The sequence below is a fragment of the Copadichromis virginalis genome, linkage group LG2 (genome assembly GCF_057382275.1).
Source record: "Copadichromis virginalis isolate Kocher_CV1m ecotype Utaka linkage group LG2, C_Virginalis_male_GT1.1, whole genome shotgun sequence".
NCBI lineage: Eukaryota > Metazoa > Chordata > Actinopteri > Cichliformes > Cichlidae > Copadichromis > Copadichromis virginalis.
In genome coordinates, this window is record NC_140619.1 from 27856552 (window position 1) to 27872018 (window position 15467).

Genomic DNA, 15467 nt, shown 5'->3' on the forward strand with positions numbered 1-15467 from the left:
GAAAAGTGTACAATGACTGCATGCATGAAGGCATTGTTTACATAAGGTGCATCCGAAAATGACTCGATGCCTTTGTCCTCAGCTTAAACTCTAGTGAACCTAGAGTAAAAGTATAACACACTTCATTAATAAAATAGTGAAGGAAAAAATTTGAAGAAAAAAATAGATTTAAAATGCTTTTCTTTGGAATGCTTGGATTTATGGTGTTAATCACATTTTCTTTGGCGTATTTCGACTTTTAAAACAATCTTTCTTTTATTTTCTTTGCATCTTTAACAAAGATATTGACCCTTTATTTGGACAGTGTCGCATTTCCAACCTGTTATTAAGGTTGGTTTAATGTATTTGTCTTTTCTGGCCTTACATTGTATACAATTATATTATTATAATATATAATATATAATTTTATACTTAATTATATTATAATATGTTTGTGTGGATAGTATACCTTTTTTTTTTTTACAGACAAAAAATACATATATCAATCACCTGGATCACCTGTTGAAAAAGAAAAAAGAGAAAACAAGCAGGAAAAAAAGAGCAATATAATAAACAACATCATCGCGATGATCTATGTGAATATAACAGTAAATACTAAATATTAAACATTATTGTGCAGCACAGGATCAACAGCGCACAGTGTGCTTTGAGGTAGGAGCCAAAAAGAGTGTAGTTTGTGTCTGTGAGCACTCGTGTGTACACCTGTGAGCATGAACGCGCTTGTATTTAAAAGGTTCCTTCATGTAATGATCTGCTAGAGGGTGTGGGGGGCCATAGCCCCATCCTCCAGGGCATGAAGCAGGTATGGAGGAGATCCAGGCTCCAGACATCCAGAGACCCTCAGAGCACAAGAGACCAAGGAAGACCAACGGAGGGGCAGCCGTGCCACTGTCCCGGAAAGAGCTGAGGAGAGTCCCAGAATGAGGGGTCACTCAGCAGCCGCGGAGCAGAAGCCAGGAGGGCCTGAGATGTCCCTAGAGAGGTGGCGTCTGATACCTGACATGACATATAGACACAGAAAAACAGGCACATACAGTTACAAACATCCATTCCCACCCTCATGCTCTCATATGCAATTACTCAACACTCACCCAACGTGGAGACAGAGATAAACAGACACTGTACACAGAATCACACTCCCCAAGCGTACTCTATACCCCAGGTCTAGGTACCCTTGCCCCTGGAGGGGGAAACTGCACCCAGACCCAGGTAGTGTTACCCTCTTCCCTGGGGTGGAAAAAAGCAGACCGCCCCGACGCCACAGCAGCAGGGAGGCCCCACATTCCAGACCCCAGTCGGACGGTTTCAATTTTAAACATGTTTATGTTTGTACTACTGTGTCATGAACTAGCCTTCATTTATTTTTATTTTTTCTGAAAAATAAGCAGCAGGTGCAGCAATTTATTGAAAAATAAATGGAAATGTAGTATGTAAGCCAAAAATAGAATTTGTAAAATTCTAACAAGCTTGAAAGTCAATATTTGCTTTGAACATCTTTATTGTTCAGCAAAGCCTGAACTCACTCAGGCAGGCTCTCTTGTTTCTTGCTATCTTCATGTTGTCTTCAGGAATAGTTCTCTGGGCTTCTTGAAGGACATTCAAAGCTCTTCTCTGGATGTTGGCAGTCTTTTTGTCCCTTCTCTGTCAAGATGATCCCACACTTCTTCAATAATGTTGAGGTCTGGGCACTGGGGAGGCCAGTCTATGACTAATAGTTATGTGGTCTGTGTTCTGTTCAGGTATGTTTTTACTGCAGTGTGTTGTGGATCACTGACAAAGATCTCCAACTGACAACCATCATGATACGGCCTCCATTGTGTTTAACAGGTGACTGTAGACATTCAATGTTGTAGCTCTCTCCTCTTTCCATATTCTCCTCCTTCCCTTTTTAAAAAATTATTTCCTGAAAGACAATCTTCCAATAAGACTGCATGATGACGTATGATTCACAGGTCAGTGTTAAGTGGCTTAACGAATAAAAGAAAATATTCCTCTGTATATGGTCAAGTACAAAAGCCTCCTAACCTCTAACCTCGGAAAAACCAGACAATGTACAAAGACAAACTTTGAAAGACCTTCAAAAGAAAAATATTGCTCAAGAGCAATTTAAAAAATGACAATAAATTTTCTCTCTTTGGAAGCAAAATATAAAGAGATAAGAAAATGAGGCTTTTGCACACACTACCATAGCTGCACAATTCATGTTTTTGATCAAGAGAAAGCAAAAAGTGACAGCTTGCTTGAAGCAATGAACATAATAATGTATATTCTATAGACAAGTGCCCAAATGTTTTACACAAGCTGTCTTGACATGTTTTTGGAAAACTGTCAGCTTGTTGAACGCTTGAACGGTTTCTTTTCAGCCTCCTTTCAAATGACACCATTGTACCATTACTGATGAGGCTTCAGTCAACGTTAGATAGATCCACTGCAGGGCCAGATCTATATCTCAGGTCCTGTGTCAGGTCATTGCTGGATTTTCTTTCTTATTTTTTAAGGATGTAACTTTCAGATGTTGCTCATCTGTTGTAGTTTTCTACTAATAGCTCTTTAGAAATCACTTTATTGACACATAAGATACAATTTCCTGCCTTCTAGGCTATGTTATCATTAGCATTTTTCATAGCATTTAACTGAAAAAAAAAGAGGGCAAATGATATGTTTTTCCAACTAATTTCCAACTGCTACTCTAGCAACAAACTTCCCAAAGTAGAATGGATTCTTTGGAAAGTTGTCTGTTATGTGTAGAGGCAACACTGGTTCATCCAGTTAGATGACTTTTTAAATGCTGGAGTGATTCATTCACAGACAAAAAGTAATTCCTTTGAACATAGTCAGGTACAAGAGCTGAACTGAAAATGAGTGAAAAGGCAGCTAATGTCCAAAGAAAAACATTGGAAGACCTTCAGACAGCCTGGAGAACTAAAAACTGGTCACTTAGGACCGCTTTAAAGACAGTGGCCGGAAAGCCTTGCTCATTGGAAGCAAAATATAAGGAAATGAGGGTGGCTCAAGACTTTTGCAAAGTGTTCATTTATATTCATGACTATTTCTGTATCGAGAAGTAAAACTTGGTGCATATCGGTTCAGTCTCTGCTTCAGTAAAGGATCTTTCTAAAAATCTGTTTGTTTTCTCTTAATGCTGAATAATAAAAACAGGTCAAAATGCTTTAAATATATATATAATAATATATGACTATGGAATATTAACAATAGCATGAAGACAACATCAGTTTATGTATTTATTTATTTCAGCATAATTAATTAAACATAAAGAACTTAAATACATATACATACCCAAGAAAAGAATATAGTTTAAATACATATATACAGGTTTAAAATTATTAGGCAAACAACAATTTTACATATATGTGTGTTACTATAACTGTAGTTAGCATATAAATAATTTTTATAGAGGCACATCCGAGACATGTTATCTTCATGAAGCTGTAGTATCACAGCAGATTCTTCATCCGCATACAATTTCAAGATAAAGTTCCTACTACAGCTAATAGATGGTACAGATGGAGTTTTTATTGTAACATATACCCATACATCCACAATTACAATAAAAAAAGCTTGAATAAGAGCATTGAGAGTATTGAAAAGAAAGAGACAGAATGACAGATAAAGCTGCTGATCCTGAAGGCAACCATTCAAGCATGTGCTCCCTTAAAGAAAAGAATCGTAACAATCACAACATTGTGCTTTTTATTCGCTCAAAGATCTGGAAAACTTTAACTGCAGGGACACAGCCTTCTCTCACAATGGTGATGGTGCCTGCAGAAAGAGTGAGATAAGTTAGATGGTGCTTCATAAAACACCCAAATTTGAATTTTATGTGACTTCTTTTGTGTTCACCTTCATCAATCTTCAAGCAGTTAACCACAGTGGAAGCAACAACTTCATTAGAGTCTCCATCACAGAGAACTCCTTGGATCTTGTGTCCGAGTCGACTGTGCCAGAAAAGGGAGGGTAAATGAGCGGTCAGCAATCATCTATTACTAATACTCCACATCGTAAAATAAATAATTTGTCACTTTTCTACAGAAACATTTGCTGTAAGGGGGTTACACATACTGTCACAGGTTAGATCAGTCTACTACTTTGTAAGCTGTTTGCAAGCTCTTACTCAATGACCATGCTGTGGTGGGTGCTGTCTGCCTCTCCACTTGGATTGGCTGAGGTGATAGCAAGCGGTCCAGTAATATTACACAAGTGGCCGGTAACTGTGTGGTCAGGGACACGAATCATGATGCTGTCCCGAGTCCCAACACGGTCATAAGCTGGTCCCACTCCTACACACACAGATTGAGCTGAGGTGAGTGCTGATAAATGACACAGATTCCAGTAACACCATATTTACGCTGCACTACAAAGTTTACCGAGTTGGAACAGCCAGTCTCCTTTCTTGACAATGCAGCTGATGCCTCCGGGATACACATTCCTCATAAACTCCCAGAGCAGAGGACTGAAAGGAGGCTTGGCTGCCACCAGCTGTTCCACGCTAGAAATGCAAACACATATGGGCTTCTCGGCTGGTCTGTCCTGGAACAGGTTATAGATTGCAGATTAATAAGCTTTATACATCACAGACACGTGAATATTGAATTAATTTGCCAATCTTTTAATGACTCTTACTTTAATATTGTATATTTTTTCAATGGCCTGAGGATTTTTGCAGGATGCAGCTAAGGCGTACACGGTGTCTGTCGGAATGCCGCATACTCCTCCTTCCTCCAGAATTCCAGCGATCTTCAAGAGACCGCTGGTTAGTCGTGAGCTGGCTATCGGACATGGCAGCTCTGGCGATGTTTCCTGCTTCTTTACCTCCTAAGACAGGACACAGTGGAAAGGGCATGTTTAAAAAAACTGACTTTGAGAAGGAGCACAAAGTCAGTTTCATCTCTGCTTACCTTTAGTAAGGGAGGACCCATAGGTATGAGTCTCTCTGAGAAGATGCCGCTCACCAGTGTTGCCAGAATGCCATATACACAAATTATTGCCACCAGTGCAAGCATAGCAACTGTAAAAAAGAAAAAAGAAAAAAGAAAAGCCAGTTTTAGAAATAATCAGCTTGAGAGTCTCTATAACATTTTATATCATTTTTAATCAAAAGTGAATCCTATGTTTAAAAATGAGGCTTTATCAATACTTACTTTCCAGCCTATATGGCAGTCGCTGGAGGGTGGAGAGCAGGAAACAGACAAGAGCAACTTCCATCACAGTCGTCAGAAGCAGCAAAACCAGGTTCTTATAGGCAGCTAACACACACAGACACGTAAAAAAATCCTTCTTGAAACAAATAATCCAATCAACAAATCTTCTATTGAGACTAACAGGGAATTTTAATCTTACCAATCAACATGAGGAAACCATTAATGACCAGGAGGGCAATGGCTCCTGCTGTGAAAGCATAAGCTGCCCCTGTGGAGAGCTGAAGCAGGGTACCTAGAAAAAAAAAAACTTGGGTTAAGAATCTTTTCTAAATCAGAAAGAGAAATGTCCACACTAGTGTTTGTACTGGCATACCTGCGAATCGAAACCAGGTCCATGTCGCCCATACTCCCACATAGATGGACGAGATGACTGACCCAAACCGACCACCACCTGTGACTTGCAACCTGCTGACGTAAGCCTGGATGATCGCTCCAGAGATCAGGACCCAAGGGATGGTCAGATGAAGGAACGTGGGATTCATACTGGACAACTTAGAATGAATAGCTGACAGAGCTGCGACCCCATTTAAAAAGTAAAACAGAACATCGGAGGTCTGGTCAGTGTGGGGCACCATCTCGCTGCCTACTTGTTGGGACTTGCCCCACTTCAAAGCCTTCTTCATATTTGCAGTGGAGACAGGCTGCTTCCCTACAGGGATTAGTAACTTTTCTGCTATACTGTTGATGAGACGTGCAAAGGTGCCATAGATGGAGACTGCGGTAAACAGAGCACAAGCTACACCAAAGAAGATGTAGTAACCCTCAAGTGGAATCTGGGGTACTGTTGAAACTGTGACTAGGACAAAAAGCATGTTGTGGATCAGTTCTAGGATGTCCATATTCAGACTTCCCACACACAGAATCAAGCCTGCCACCACAAAGAACCAGTTTCCCACCATTGCTTCTCTAGCAGAGCCTACTTCGCTCTTATTTCCGATCAGAGTAGACGCCACAAACTCACTCCAAGCCTTAATCAGCCAATATGTGGCATGAAATCCAAACTTTGTAGTGTGGTAGCAGTCTTGGCGCAGATGGGCATAGTAGCTAGAGAACAATTGGGCGAATGAGATGATTGAGACCCAGGCAGCTCCTAAACCAAATGACTTCATGTACCCGAAGCTGTAGAAAGCAAAGATGAAAGGAGCTACAGAGTCACAGAAGAAACCCAACGCCATGGGTTCAGCATATTTGGTGTTTTTCTTCTTCTCTTGGCCAATGCTCTGGGCACTTGCTGAGTTTCCGATTCCTAAGAGAAGAACATTAAAGAGGGGGGTCCCAAAGCCTTTGAGGGCTAGACGTTGGGTCAAACCTTTGAGGAGCAGTACAGCTGAACCGTAGATGGCAAAGATCAAAATGAGCAACTCCAGGACCCCGGATACTATGAGAGCCCAGGAGCTTGCTACTATACCCACTGCTTCAAAGATTAAAGTGGCAGTGATGGCCCCAAAAACAAAAGGCATGATGTAGTTGACTGTGGCAGAGCAAAATGCCAGGAGAAAGGACAGTAAAATGTAGGGGATCAGACCCGCAATGGCTGACTCTTTTATGGACAGGAAGAAATAGCCACCTGGTATCTCTGCGGAGCCATTCAGAGATATGTTGGTCATGAGGTCAGTGGACAGAGATAAATTGCTTGTCTGATTTGTTGTTTGATTGTCAGAGACACCAGAGTAGATTCGGGTCGCCCCATAACTAGCCCAAAGAGCAGCATAGCCAATAAAGGCAGTGCCACTCAGGTGATCGTATTTTCTAAAGGAAAGTAGCCCGGCAATAAGTTGGCATATACCTCCAATCAGGATGAGATGAACACCTGTTAAATAAAATAAAAATGACTTAGCTAACTCTTCCTTTTTTCTTTTTTACATTATTATAGCTGATTGTCAAAAATATGTACCTGCAAGTATGTTCTCCACCCCATATGCTTCTTTGCCAGTGTGGGCTGTATTGAAATTCTGCAGAAGTACAAGGAATGCACTGATCCCATTGGCTAGCATGCCCAGTACTCCTGGTTCCCCATAGAAACTGGCAGGAAACCCTTCTAGTGTTGCCATGATATTTTTGCTGTCAATCTACAGATGTGCAACGAAGCAAATGAGGCAAACAATGCAAATCATTCAAAATACATTTCAGAATCTGTCTTAATCTTCTTTTTATCTGGCTAATGTAATGTAGTGTTAAAACAACTTAAACATTGTGGAAAAACACATAAATGAATAAAAATTCTAAATAATTATTAATAGTGAGTCATTTTCACATTTATAATTTATAAAAATAGAAAGAAAAGTAAATTATAATGATTAGAAATATTCCAAAAATACACTACAAAGCATACTGAATCACACAACTTCACTTACATCTTGTTAATTAACTATAGTTAGGCTAAAACAATATGTAACTCACTAAACATTTAAGGCTGAGGGACTGTCATTACAAGCTCTCCTAAAGGCAGCAGAGACACACAGAGAACTCGTATTTAACTTTCCTGCTCCAGTAACTGGAAAATTGTCACTGAGCACTAACGGGGAATTTTATTCATATCTAATGAAAAACATTTACTGAATATTTAACAGAAAACATGGATCTGTTAGATCAATTAGATAGTGTGATTTTGCTCATATTTAACTTTAAATGGTTACATATTCTTAACCAAGTAAAGCTATTTAGCTCATGTAAAAACGTCATCTTAATCAGTACAGCTTTTTAAGTTGTAGCTGGGTTACATGCTCCTCTAAATAATAAAGTAATAAAGAAAGTGAAAATAAAGTCATACCTGGCAGAGAATCTTAGAAAGATGAACAGGCAAACTCTTCTGAAGCAGGAATGACAGTTTGACATAAATAAGGCTTTGCTACATGTAGGAGGAGTTGCTGTAATTTCCCCTGTCCCAAAGCCCTTAGATGTGACATCACCTTTGCACTGTGACAGTAAAGTAAACCTTTCCTCCTCCTCCTGCTGTGACGATGGTGACGTTGAAGATGTTGCCCACAGTGGAAATTCCTTTTTTTAATGATAAGTCTTTGTTATGGATATGCCCTTCCCTGTTCCTTTGAGTCAGGTATAAGATTAGACTATATAAGGCAGGTATCGTCTCACACTTAGAAGCATCAGCATCCCTGACAAAGTGCTGCTGGTAAAACTGCTGCATTGAGAAGAAAGAGAAAGAAGGACAGTCAACTTGACAGAAACACCAGACTGGAACCATGATTTCAACTGTAAAGGTAAAAGTTAAAAGTTATTTTTGTATTACTATTTTTAGTAGAAAACATTATAGTCATAAGTCCAATCAACTTAATTTAATTAAGTTAAGTCTTAATTTAAAATTGTCTGGCAGACTTAATTCAGTCTAGTAAATAAGAAAAACATAAATCCTAATGTCATATTTTTGCAGTGAGTAGTTGTTTCTCTGAGTAGACAGCAGAGTGATACTTAAATGAGCTCTTGGTAAATTTTCAGCAGGTTAGTCATGCTGTCTTACACCTGTTACAGCAGCATCGTGTCAGCACAACAGCTCAAAAAAAAGTCACACAGGCTGAGTTCTACTCATTGCAGTAATGCCGATGTCCACTGAGACTTTAACAAAGCCAGAGTAGAAAATAACTGTCTCTAGAGCGTGTAATAGATCTGAGATGTTTTAAAAAGAAAGTACAATGCGTGTTAATTTCAGCATGGGTTTTGCTAATAATATTCTGCGCTCTTTGTCCTGTAGAAAGCCATTAGACCTGTGTGGGCTGCCAGAGCAATTCATAAATCTGCAGTGGAAGGTAAAACCTTTGTTGTGTTTCATTCTGTCAGTTCACCAGGAAACATATTTCTCTGTTTCACATTTTCCTTTTGCTTAATCCAGACCGTGTTTTTTTTTCCCCCCATTGCATTCTTCTTTCATTCATTCATTCCTCTCTGCAGTCTTGAAGCAGCCAGCGCCCGAGGACACAGTCACAGCCAGTTTTGGGAAGTTTATCAGTGAAATTAAGCCCCAGCATCTATCCCCTGTAGTGCTGCACCGCAGTAAAAGAATGGTGCTGGACAGCATTGGAGTTGGGCTGATCGGAAGCACAACAGATGTGTTTGAACTGGCCCTCCAGCACTGCCAGGTGAGTTGGGGAAAGGGATTAAAAATAAAGGTTTCTTATTAATGTTTCCCCCCTATAAGGCAGTGAGACAGGTGAAAGCAGAAGCCTCACCTTTTATTTTATTATTTTTTATTTTCTTTCTGATGATTTTTTTAGTTTAGGTGTTTGTCATATAACTTACAAAGAAACCTGTTGAGGTCCCATCGTTATTTAAAGCTTTTAAACGTTTAGTTTGTGTGTGTTTGTGTGTGTGACTGTGTACACTGAGAGTGTCAAATGTTGCATTGTGCTTACCTGTCTCCGTCGCTTCCCCTCAGAACATGTACGCTCCTGGTGACACCAGCTCTGTGTATGGACACAGGGGCATCAGACTCTCCCCGATACTGGCAGCTTTTGTCAACGGAGTGGCGGTGAGTATGAATAAGTGGAACAGATGTGTCAGCATGCACCAGACAATTTCACGTGCACAGAAACCCGTACCACTCCTAAAAAGTTGCCTGTGTGTGAGCTCAGTTTTTGGTCCAATCCTGGACGGTAAACAAAAGCAGGACTTGGTGGAAAATCCCAAAAATTTCCATCATTACATCAGGACATCTGCAAACATTGCTTTTTAAAGATGCCATCAGGGTGCCAAGCTCATTTCTATAGCCTGTGTTAGTCTCAGACAGTAAAAGATTGTAAAGTGAGAGGATTTTCTAATGAAAAACCGCCTGTGACTGAGTTTAGCCAGGAAGAGTATGCGCACTAAAAATAATAATTTGGGTGTAGAGAGCTAAACTACATCATTTAAGCACAAACACGATGCTTGGTACTGGGTCATATCTCTAACAGCAAGCACCTGTTTTTGCCATCAGCTCAGGAAATGTATCAGTAGCCATCTAATTAATTTTAACATTAAACTAATGCTGTGCTGGGCTTTGATGTCCTATCATTTGATCATTAAAATCTTTTTGGTTCAGACTCACTCCATGGACTTTGATGATACGTGGCACCCTGCCACTCACCCCTCCGGAGCTGTCCTTCCTGCTGTGTTAGCTCTCAGTGACATGATGCCAGCTAACAATAAGCCCAGTGGCCTGGACTTCTTACTGGCTTTCAATGTTGGCATTGAGATTCAAGGCCGACTACTGAGGTTCTCTAATGAGGCCCACAATATCCCCAAGAGGTGAGTGCTTTAGAGCTCTATAGCTACATTACAGTATGCTACCCTTAACTGATTGCATCATTGATATTAGGTTAGTTTCTCATTGACGATTCTGCATAAATGACTCTGGCTCTGCTGATCTCTACCCTGCAATTTCCAAGCAGGCTGCGGAGGTGTAATGCACGCTCTATGAATTGTGTCAACAAGCTCTAAAAGGCGTCTTTTCATGCTCATGCGGGGACAGCTGAGACTCTGTGTGTAGTTTTAGCACTGCTTAGCCATGTGGAGCAGAATATGACAGAGGACTCTTTTTGCCATGTGCTTACACCCTCAAATGTGTCACCACATTATGTGCTTGTTGATGACTAAAATCACTAAAAACCTCTTACCACTCATGAAATGAGCTGAGTTACACAAGTGAGAGGCTGTTTGGAAAAACAAGCTTTCACACAGGAGCTCTATTATGACCATTACGATATGTAGCACCCATTTAAAATTTAAAAACATCTAACCAACGTTTCTGTTTCTTTCTGATGAATTTCCCAACAGGTTCCACCCTCCTAGTGTGGTAGGCACCATGGGAAGTGCTGCTGCGTGTGCACGCCTCTTATCTCTGGACCCCATCCAGAGCAGTCATGCATTGGCTATAGCTGCTTCTCTAGCAGGAGCCCCAATGGCTAATGCTGCCACTCAGTCCAAACCCCTCCACATTGGCAATGCCTCCCGTTTGGGCCTAGAAGCAGCTCTGCTGGCCTCCAGAGGCTTAGAGGCAAGTCCTTTGGTCCTAGATGCTGTTGCAGGGGTAGCCGGCTTCAGTGCTTTTTATGAAGATTATGTACCACAGCCTTTACAATCGCCCGGTAATGACAGCCATATGTTCCTGCTGGAGGAACAGGACATAGGCTTCAAACGCTTCCCTGCTCATCTGGGGATGCACTGGGTGGCAGATGCTGCAGCCTCAGTCCATAAGATTCTCGTTGGAGTTGGCCCTGGCACTGTCTCCCCAGCTCAGGTGGAGGACATCCTGCTCAGAGTCCCCAAATCGAAGTACATAAACAGACCTTTTCCAGAGTCTGAGCACGAGGCACGCCACTCCTTCCAGTTCAATGCTTGCACTGCTCTCCTGGATGGAGAAGTGACTGTGCAGTCCTTCACCCCCGCTGCCATGAACCGCCCTGACCTGCACGCTCTGCTGAGCCGTGTTCGCCTGGAGCATCCCAATGACAACCCCGCTAATTTCAACCGCATGTACGGTGAAGTCCAGCTAACCCTGGTTGGGGGCGACACTGTGAAGGGACGCTGCAACACCTTCTACGGTCACTGGCGCAATCCACTGTCCAACGACAGCCTGAGGAAGAAGTTCAGGAGCAACGCAGAGGTGGTGCTTCCCTCAGAGAAGGTCGAGCGGCTGATTGAAGTGGTGGAGGACCTGGACCAGCTCAGGGACTGCAGGAACCTTCTCTCACAACTGCAATAGACTTTGGTTTTGTTGGAGTTACACAGTAGCCTAACAGCAACACAAATATTCTTGCACATAAAAATATTCAAATCAAAATATGAAAAAATCTACATGTTGAGCCATCTGACAATTTTAATATTGTAATATAGACATATATTGTTATTATCTCGGTTCATGAAAAAAATCAGTATTTTGAGATAAGAAGTTGCATTACAAAGGGAACATTAGGTGGATTCTATATATTGAATGCTTTCCAGTATTGCTGCTGTATATACAATGCATTAAGAGTTGTGCTTTTCCAAACAATGGATTCCTAAACGGGGTAAAAGATTGTTGCTTTTAATCTATATGTCTGCTTCTATTGTCATTCAAAGAAGACAATTTCAGTATTTCTATTTGTGTGTTTTCATCTAAATAAATAAAATTACAAAAAACGCAAAAAGGCATTGTCTGACATGTTCTGTGTTACATATTCCAGAGGTGCTTAAAGAGTCAGCTAGCTAATGATGCAATAAAGTAGAGCCTTGCTGGTTTGTCAATAAATGAATCACACCCATTAGATAGTTCAAATACATGTCGTAGTATCTGATTTGATTATAAGAAGAAATATGCACATATACTTCAAATGAAACCATCAGAACATCTACAGAGTGAAAGAAAAAGTTGATAGCTGGTTTTGTCTTTCAAGTGTGTTTATTTGGAGTGCAAACATAAAGATATGATAAAATGCAAAATGGTGCTGGGAAATGTAGGCTGTGTTAGGTATTTTAGTACCATGGTAGCATTTACTGGATATTGTTTTATAGTGACATTATACAGGAAAACTCTGTCATTCAATAAGGCCCCTTTGTTTTAGTTATTTTTCTCTTTGACCCAAGAATTGATGTGTGAGAATCACAGGCTGGTACAAGGTTGAAATACCACAGAGATCACTCCCTCAGCTACATTAGTTTCTTAATCTTTTAGACGCCTGTTGAAGGCCAAATGGTTTGTTTCAGTTTTCACTAATGAAAGAACTCTTCGTTTTGTGCCTTGAAAATATGTCGCTGAGATAATCACAATTGTAGCTGAATTGATAAACTACACAAAGGATGCTTCTTCACCCAAGGGCAGGAAGACGCTCCCTTACCTTGGTCTGTACTGGTTTAAACTGATAATCTGCTGTCTCATGAATTTTACCCTCTATATAAACTGTTGTACTTGTGAATAAAGTTGAGTCACTTTGGGAAGACAATCTAAAGCAGTCTCTGTTTTCTTGTTCTCCCAAGCTGCTCCCGAGCTGCTCGTACTAACACGCTGAATGGCATGCTTGAATATTACTTGAGAATATATTTGACTGTGTTACAGACTAAGGGACATTCTCTGCTGATAGGTGAAGGTACATTCTCTGCTGATAGACGTCCACGCCTCGGAGGAAGCCGATCCACGGAGTAGGCCCTGGAAACAGTTTCCTTCAGGCTGGTTTCCTCGTTCCTGCTCCTTGAGCTTATGTGTGTGATGTGTCCACTTCAGTCTTACACAGTGAACTGGAATAGACAAATGTGTCTGTGTTTGGCTTGTTAATGAATAACATTTGGTGCAATTTCAGTGGTTTCCCCGATCTCATAAACCTTTGTCTCTTATTCAACCTCTTATTCATTTATTCATCCATTCTTTCACTTATCCAGTTCAGGGTTGTGTTGGGGGGGAGGGGGGGGGGGGGGGGTCCCACCTATCTATCATAGGGCAAGAAGGGATACCTGTACAGGTTGTCAGTTCATTAAGTGTCTTATTTCACATGGAAACATTTAACTATATAACTGTGTAAAACTGGAAAACTATGGTGTATTATCTGATCATAAAAGGTATGTCTTTAATAAGTATTTGATAAAGACACAGTTTTTGTCATTTTCCCTCTGTACCCCAGTGCAATGGATTTGAAAGGAACCAATCCAGGTATGACATAAATGTAACTTTTAACCTTAATACACAATCTTTAAGAAACATATTTGATGAACCATTTAAAAATTACAATAATTCCAAAAAAATGTCCCTCTATCATCAAGGGCTCAAAAGCAATAATTTAAGGAACTGAAGTAATAAATAGTGTTATGGGCAGATGTGGTCTGCTGTATAGCAGAAAGAAGAGCATTTTGATTTCAGTTATAATAATAACATTAAAACACAATGTCTGTTCTGTTTTTCGGTTCAATAGGGTCTTATATCGCTGATAAACAGTTTCATAACAGACAACTGTGTTTTATTTATGTAAATTTTTCTTTAACTGTGGGTACGCAACAGAATTTTTAACATTTTTGCTTTATAAGATGAAGGCTGGATAATGCTCTTCTATTTTGTTCCCTTTAGTAGCTATTTTTTCCCTTTAGTAGCTATTAATGTGAGGATTAAACATGTGTCCAAAAATGTGCTGATGCAAGCAAATAATTGCCAACAAAAAGAACTATTAGTGAGGTGGGAAAGACTTTGAGATTGGCAGATAAAGACTTACATTCCTAACTGCTGTGTTGGCTTTTCACAACTGAAAAAAAAAAAAAAGTTGAGAGTTTGCTAACACTCGTTGGAGCTGATATTGTGAACTGCTGGATACGTTTGTTTTATAGTAACACAGAAGCATAGCAACAACACAAATATTCTTGCACATAAATATATTTAAATCAAAATATGAAAGAAAAATCTACATTTTGCATATTGCAGAGCTCAAATATAGCAAAATACATTTTGACCCATGTCACTATTTTTAATATTTGTAATATAGATGTATGTTAATATTATCTTGATTCATGAAGAAATCAATATTTTGAGATAATAAGTTTCATTACAAAGGGAACATAAGTGGGTTCTATCTAACGAATGCTTTCCTGTATTGCTGCTGTATATACAATGTATTAAGAGTTAACAATGCTTTGTGGTTTTCCAAACAATGGATTCCTAAACAGCCTAAAAGGTTGTTGCTTTTAATCTTTAAATCTTTAAATCTGTTTCTATTGTCCTTCAAATTCAGTATTTCTGTTTGTGTGTTTTCATCTAAATAAAATTACAAAAAATGCAAAAAGGCATTGTCTGACATGTTCTGTGTTACATATCCCAGAGGTGCTTAAAGAGTCAGCTAGCTAATGATGCAATAAAGTAGAGCCTTGCTGGTTTGTCAATAAATGAATCACACCCATTAGATAGTTCAAATACATGTTGTAGTATCTGATTATTTGATTATAAGAAGAAATATGCACATATACTTCAACTGAAACCATCAGAACATCTACAGAGTGAAAGAAAAAGTTGATAGCTGGTTTTGTCTTTCAAGTGTGTTTATTTGGAGTGCAAACATAAAGATGTGATAAAATGCAAAATGGTGCTGGGAAATGCTGTGCTGGTTTCCTCGTTCCTGCTCCTTGAGCTTATATGTGTTTAATGACGCGTCCACTTCAGTCTCACACAATGAACTGGAATAAACTTGAGTTTGGGTCGTAAATGAATAATTCACAAATTAAAACAAATCAAATTGAGATTAATGAAGAAGAAAAGAAAAGGCACTTTTAAGTTAATCTTTAAACTTAGCTAACAGTACCAACTTATTA

The 15467-nt window shown here is 39.7% G+C and overlaps 2 protein-coding genes across 2 annotated transcripts; one reads left to right on the forward strand and one right to left on the reverse strand.

The window, feature by feature from the left end:
• Window positions 1-3229: 3229 nt before the first annotated feature.
• LOC146717482 (uncharacterized) lies at window positions 3230-8123 on the reverse strand. The gene is made up of 11 exons (XM_085476798.1): window positions 7990-8123; window positions 7114-7288; window positions 5533-7029; window positions 5359-5451; window positions 5160-5264; window positions 4917-5026; window positions 4642-4833; window positions 4386-4548; window positions 4133-4298; window positions 3862-3956; window positions 3230-3780 (listed from the first exon to the last, which is right to left on the reverse strand). The coding sequence occupies exons 2-11, from the start codon at window positions 7268-7270 to the stop codon at window positions 3695-3697; spliced, it is 2664 nt and encodes an 887-aa protein (XP_085332924.1). The 5' UTR covers window positions 7271-7288; window positions 7990-8123; the 3' UTR covers window positions 3230-3694.
• Window positions 8124-8205: 82 nt separating this feature from the next.
• On the forward strand, window positions 8206-13582 carry irg1l (immunoresponsive gene 1, like). The gene is made up of 6 exons (XM_085476809.1): window positions 8206-8437; window positions 8926-8980; window positions 9123-9310; window positions 9607-9699; window positions 10249-10454; window positions 10983-13582. The coding sequence occupies exons 1-6, from the start codon at window positions 8420-8422 to the stop codon at window positions 11908-11910; spliced, it is 1488 nt and encodes a 495-aa protein (XP_085332935.1). The 5' UTR covers window positions 8206-8419; the 3' UTR covers window positions 11911-13582.
• The last annotated feature ends 1885 nt before the right edge of the window (window positions 13583-15467 follow it).

Excerpts from the sequence above, each read along its gene's own strand:
- LOC146717482 (XM_085476798.1), bottom strand. The coding sequence starts at position 7,270 with ATGGCAACACTAGAAGGGTTTCCTGCCAGTTTCTATGGGGAACCAGGA. Across the intron at positions 4,549-4,641 it reads AAAAAATATACAATATTAAA|GACAGACCAGCCGAGAAGCC; the intron begins GTAAGAGTCATT and ends AACCTGTTCCAG. Across the intron at positions 3,957-4,132 it reads CACCACAGCATGGTCATTGA|TCGACTCGGACACAAGATCC; the intron begins GTAAGAGCTTGC and ends TTTCTGGCACAG.
- irg1l (XM_085476809.1), top strand. Across the intron at positions 8,981-9,122 it reads TCATAAATCTGCAGTGGAAG|TCTTGAAGCAGCCAGCGCCC; the intron begins GTAAAACCTTTG and ends TCCTCTCTGCAG. Across the intron at positions 10,455-10,982 it reads GCCCACAATATCCCCAAGAG|GTTCCACCCTCCTAGTGTGG; the intron begins GTGAGTGCTTTA and ends ATTTCCCAACAG.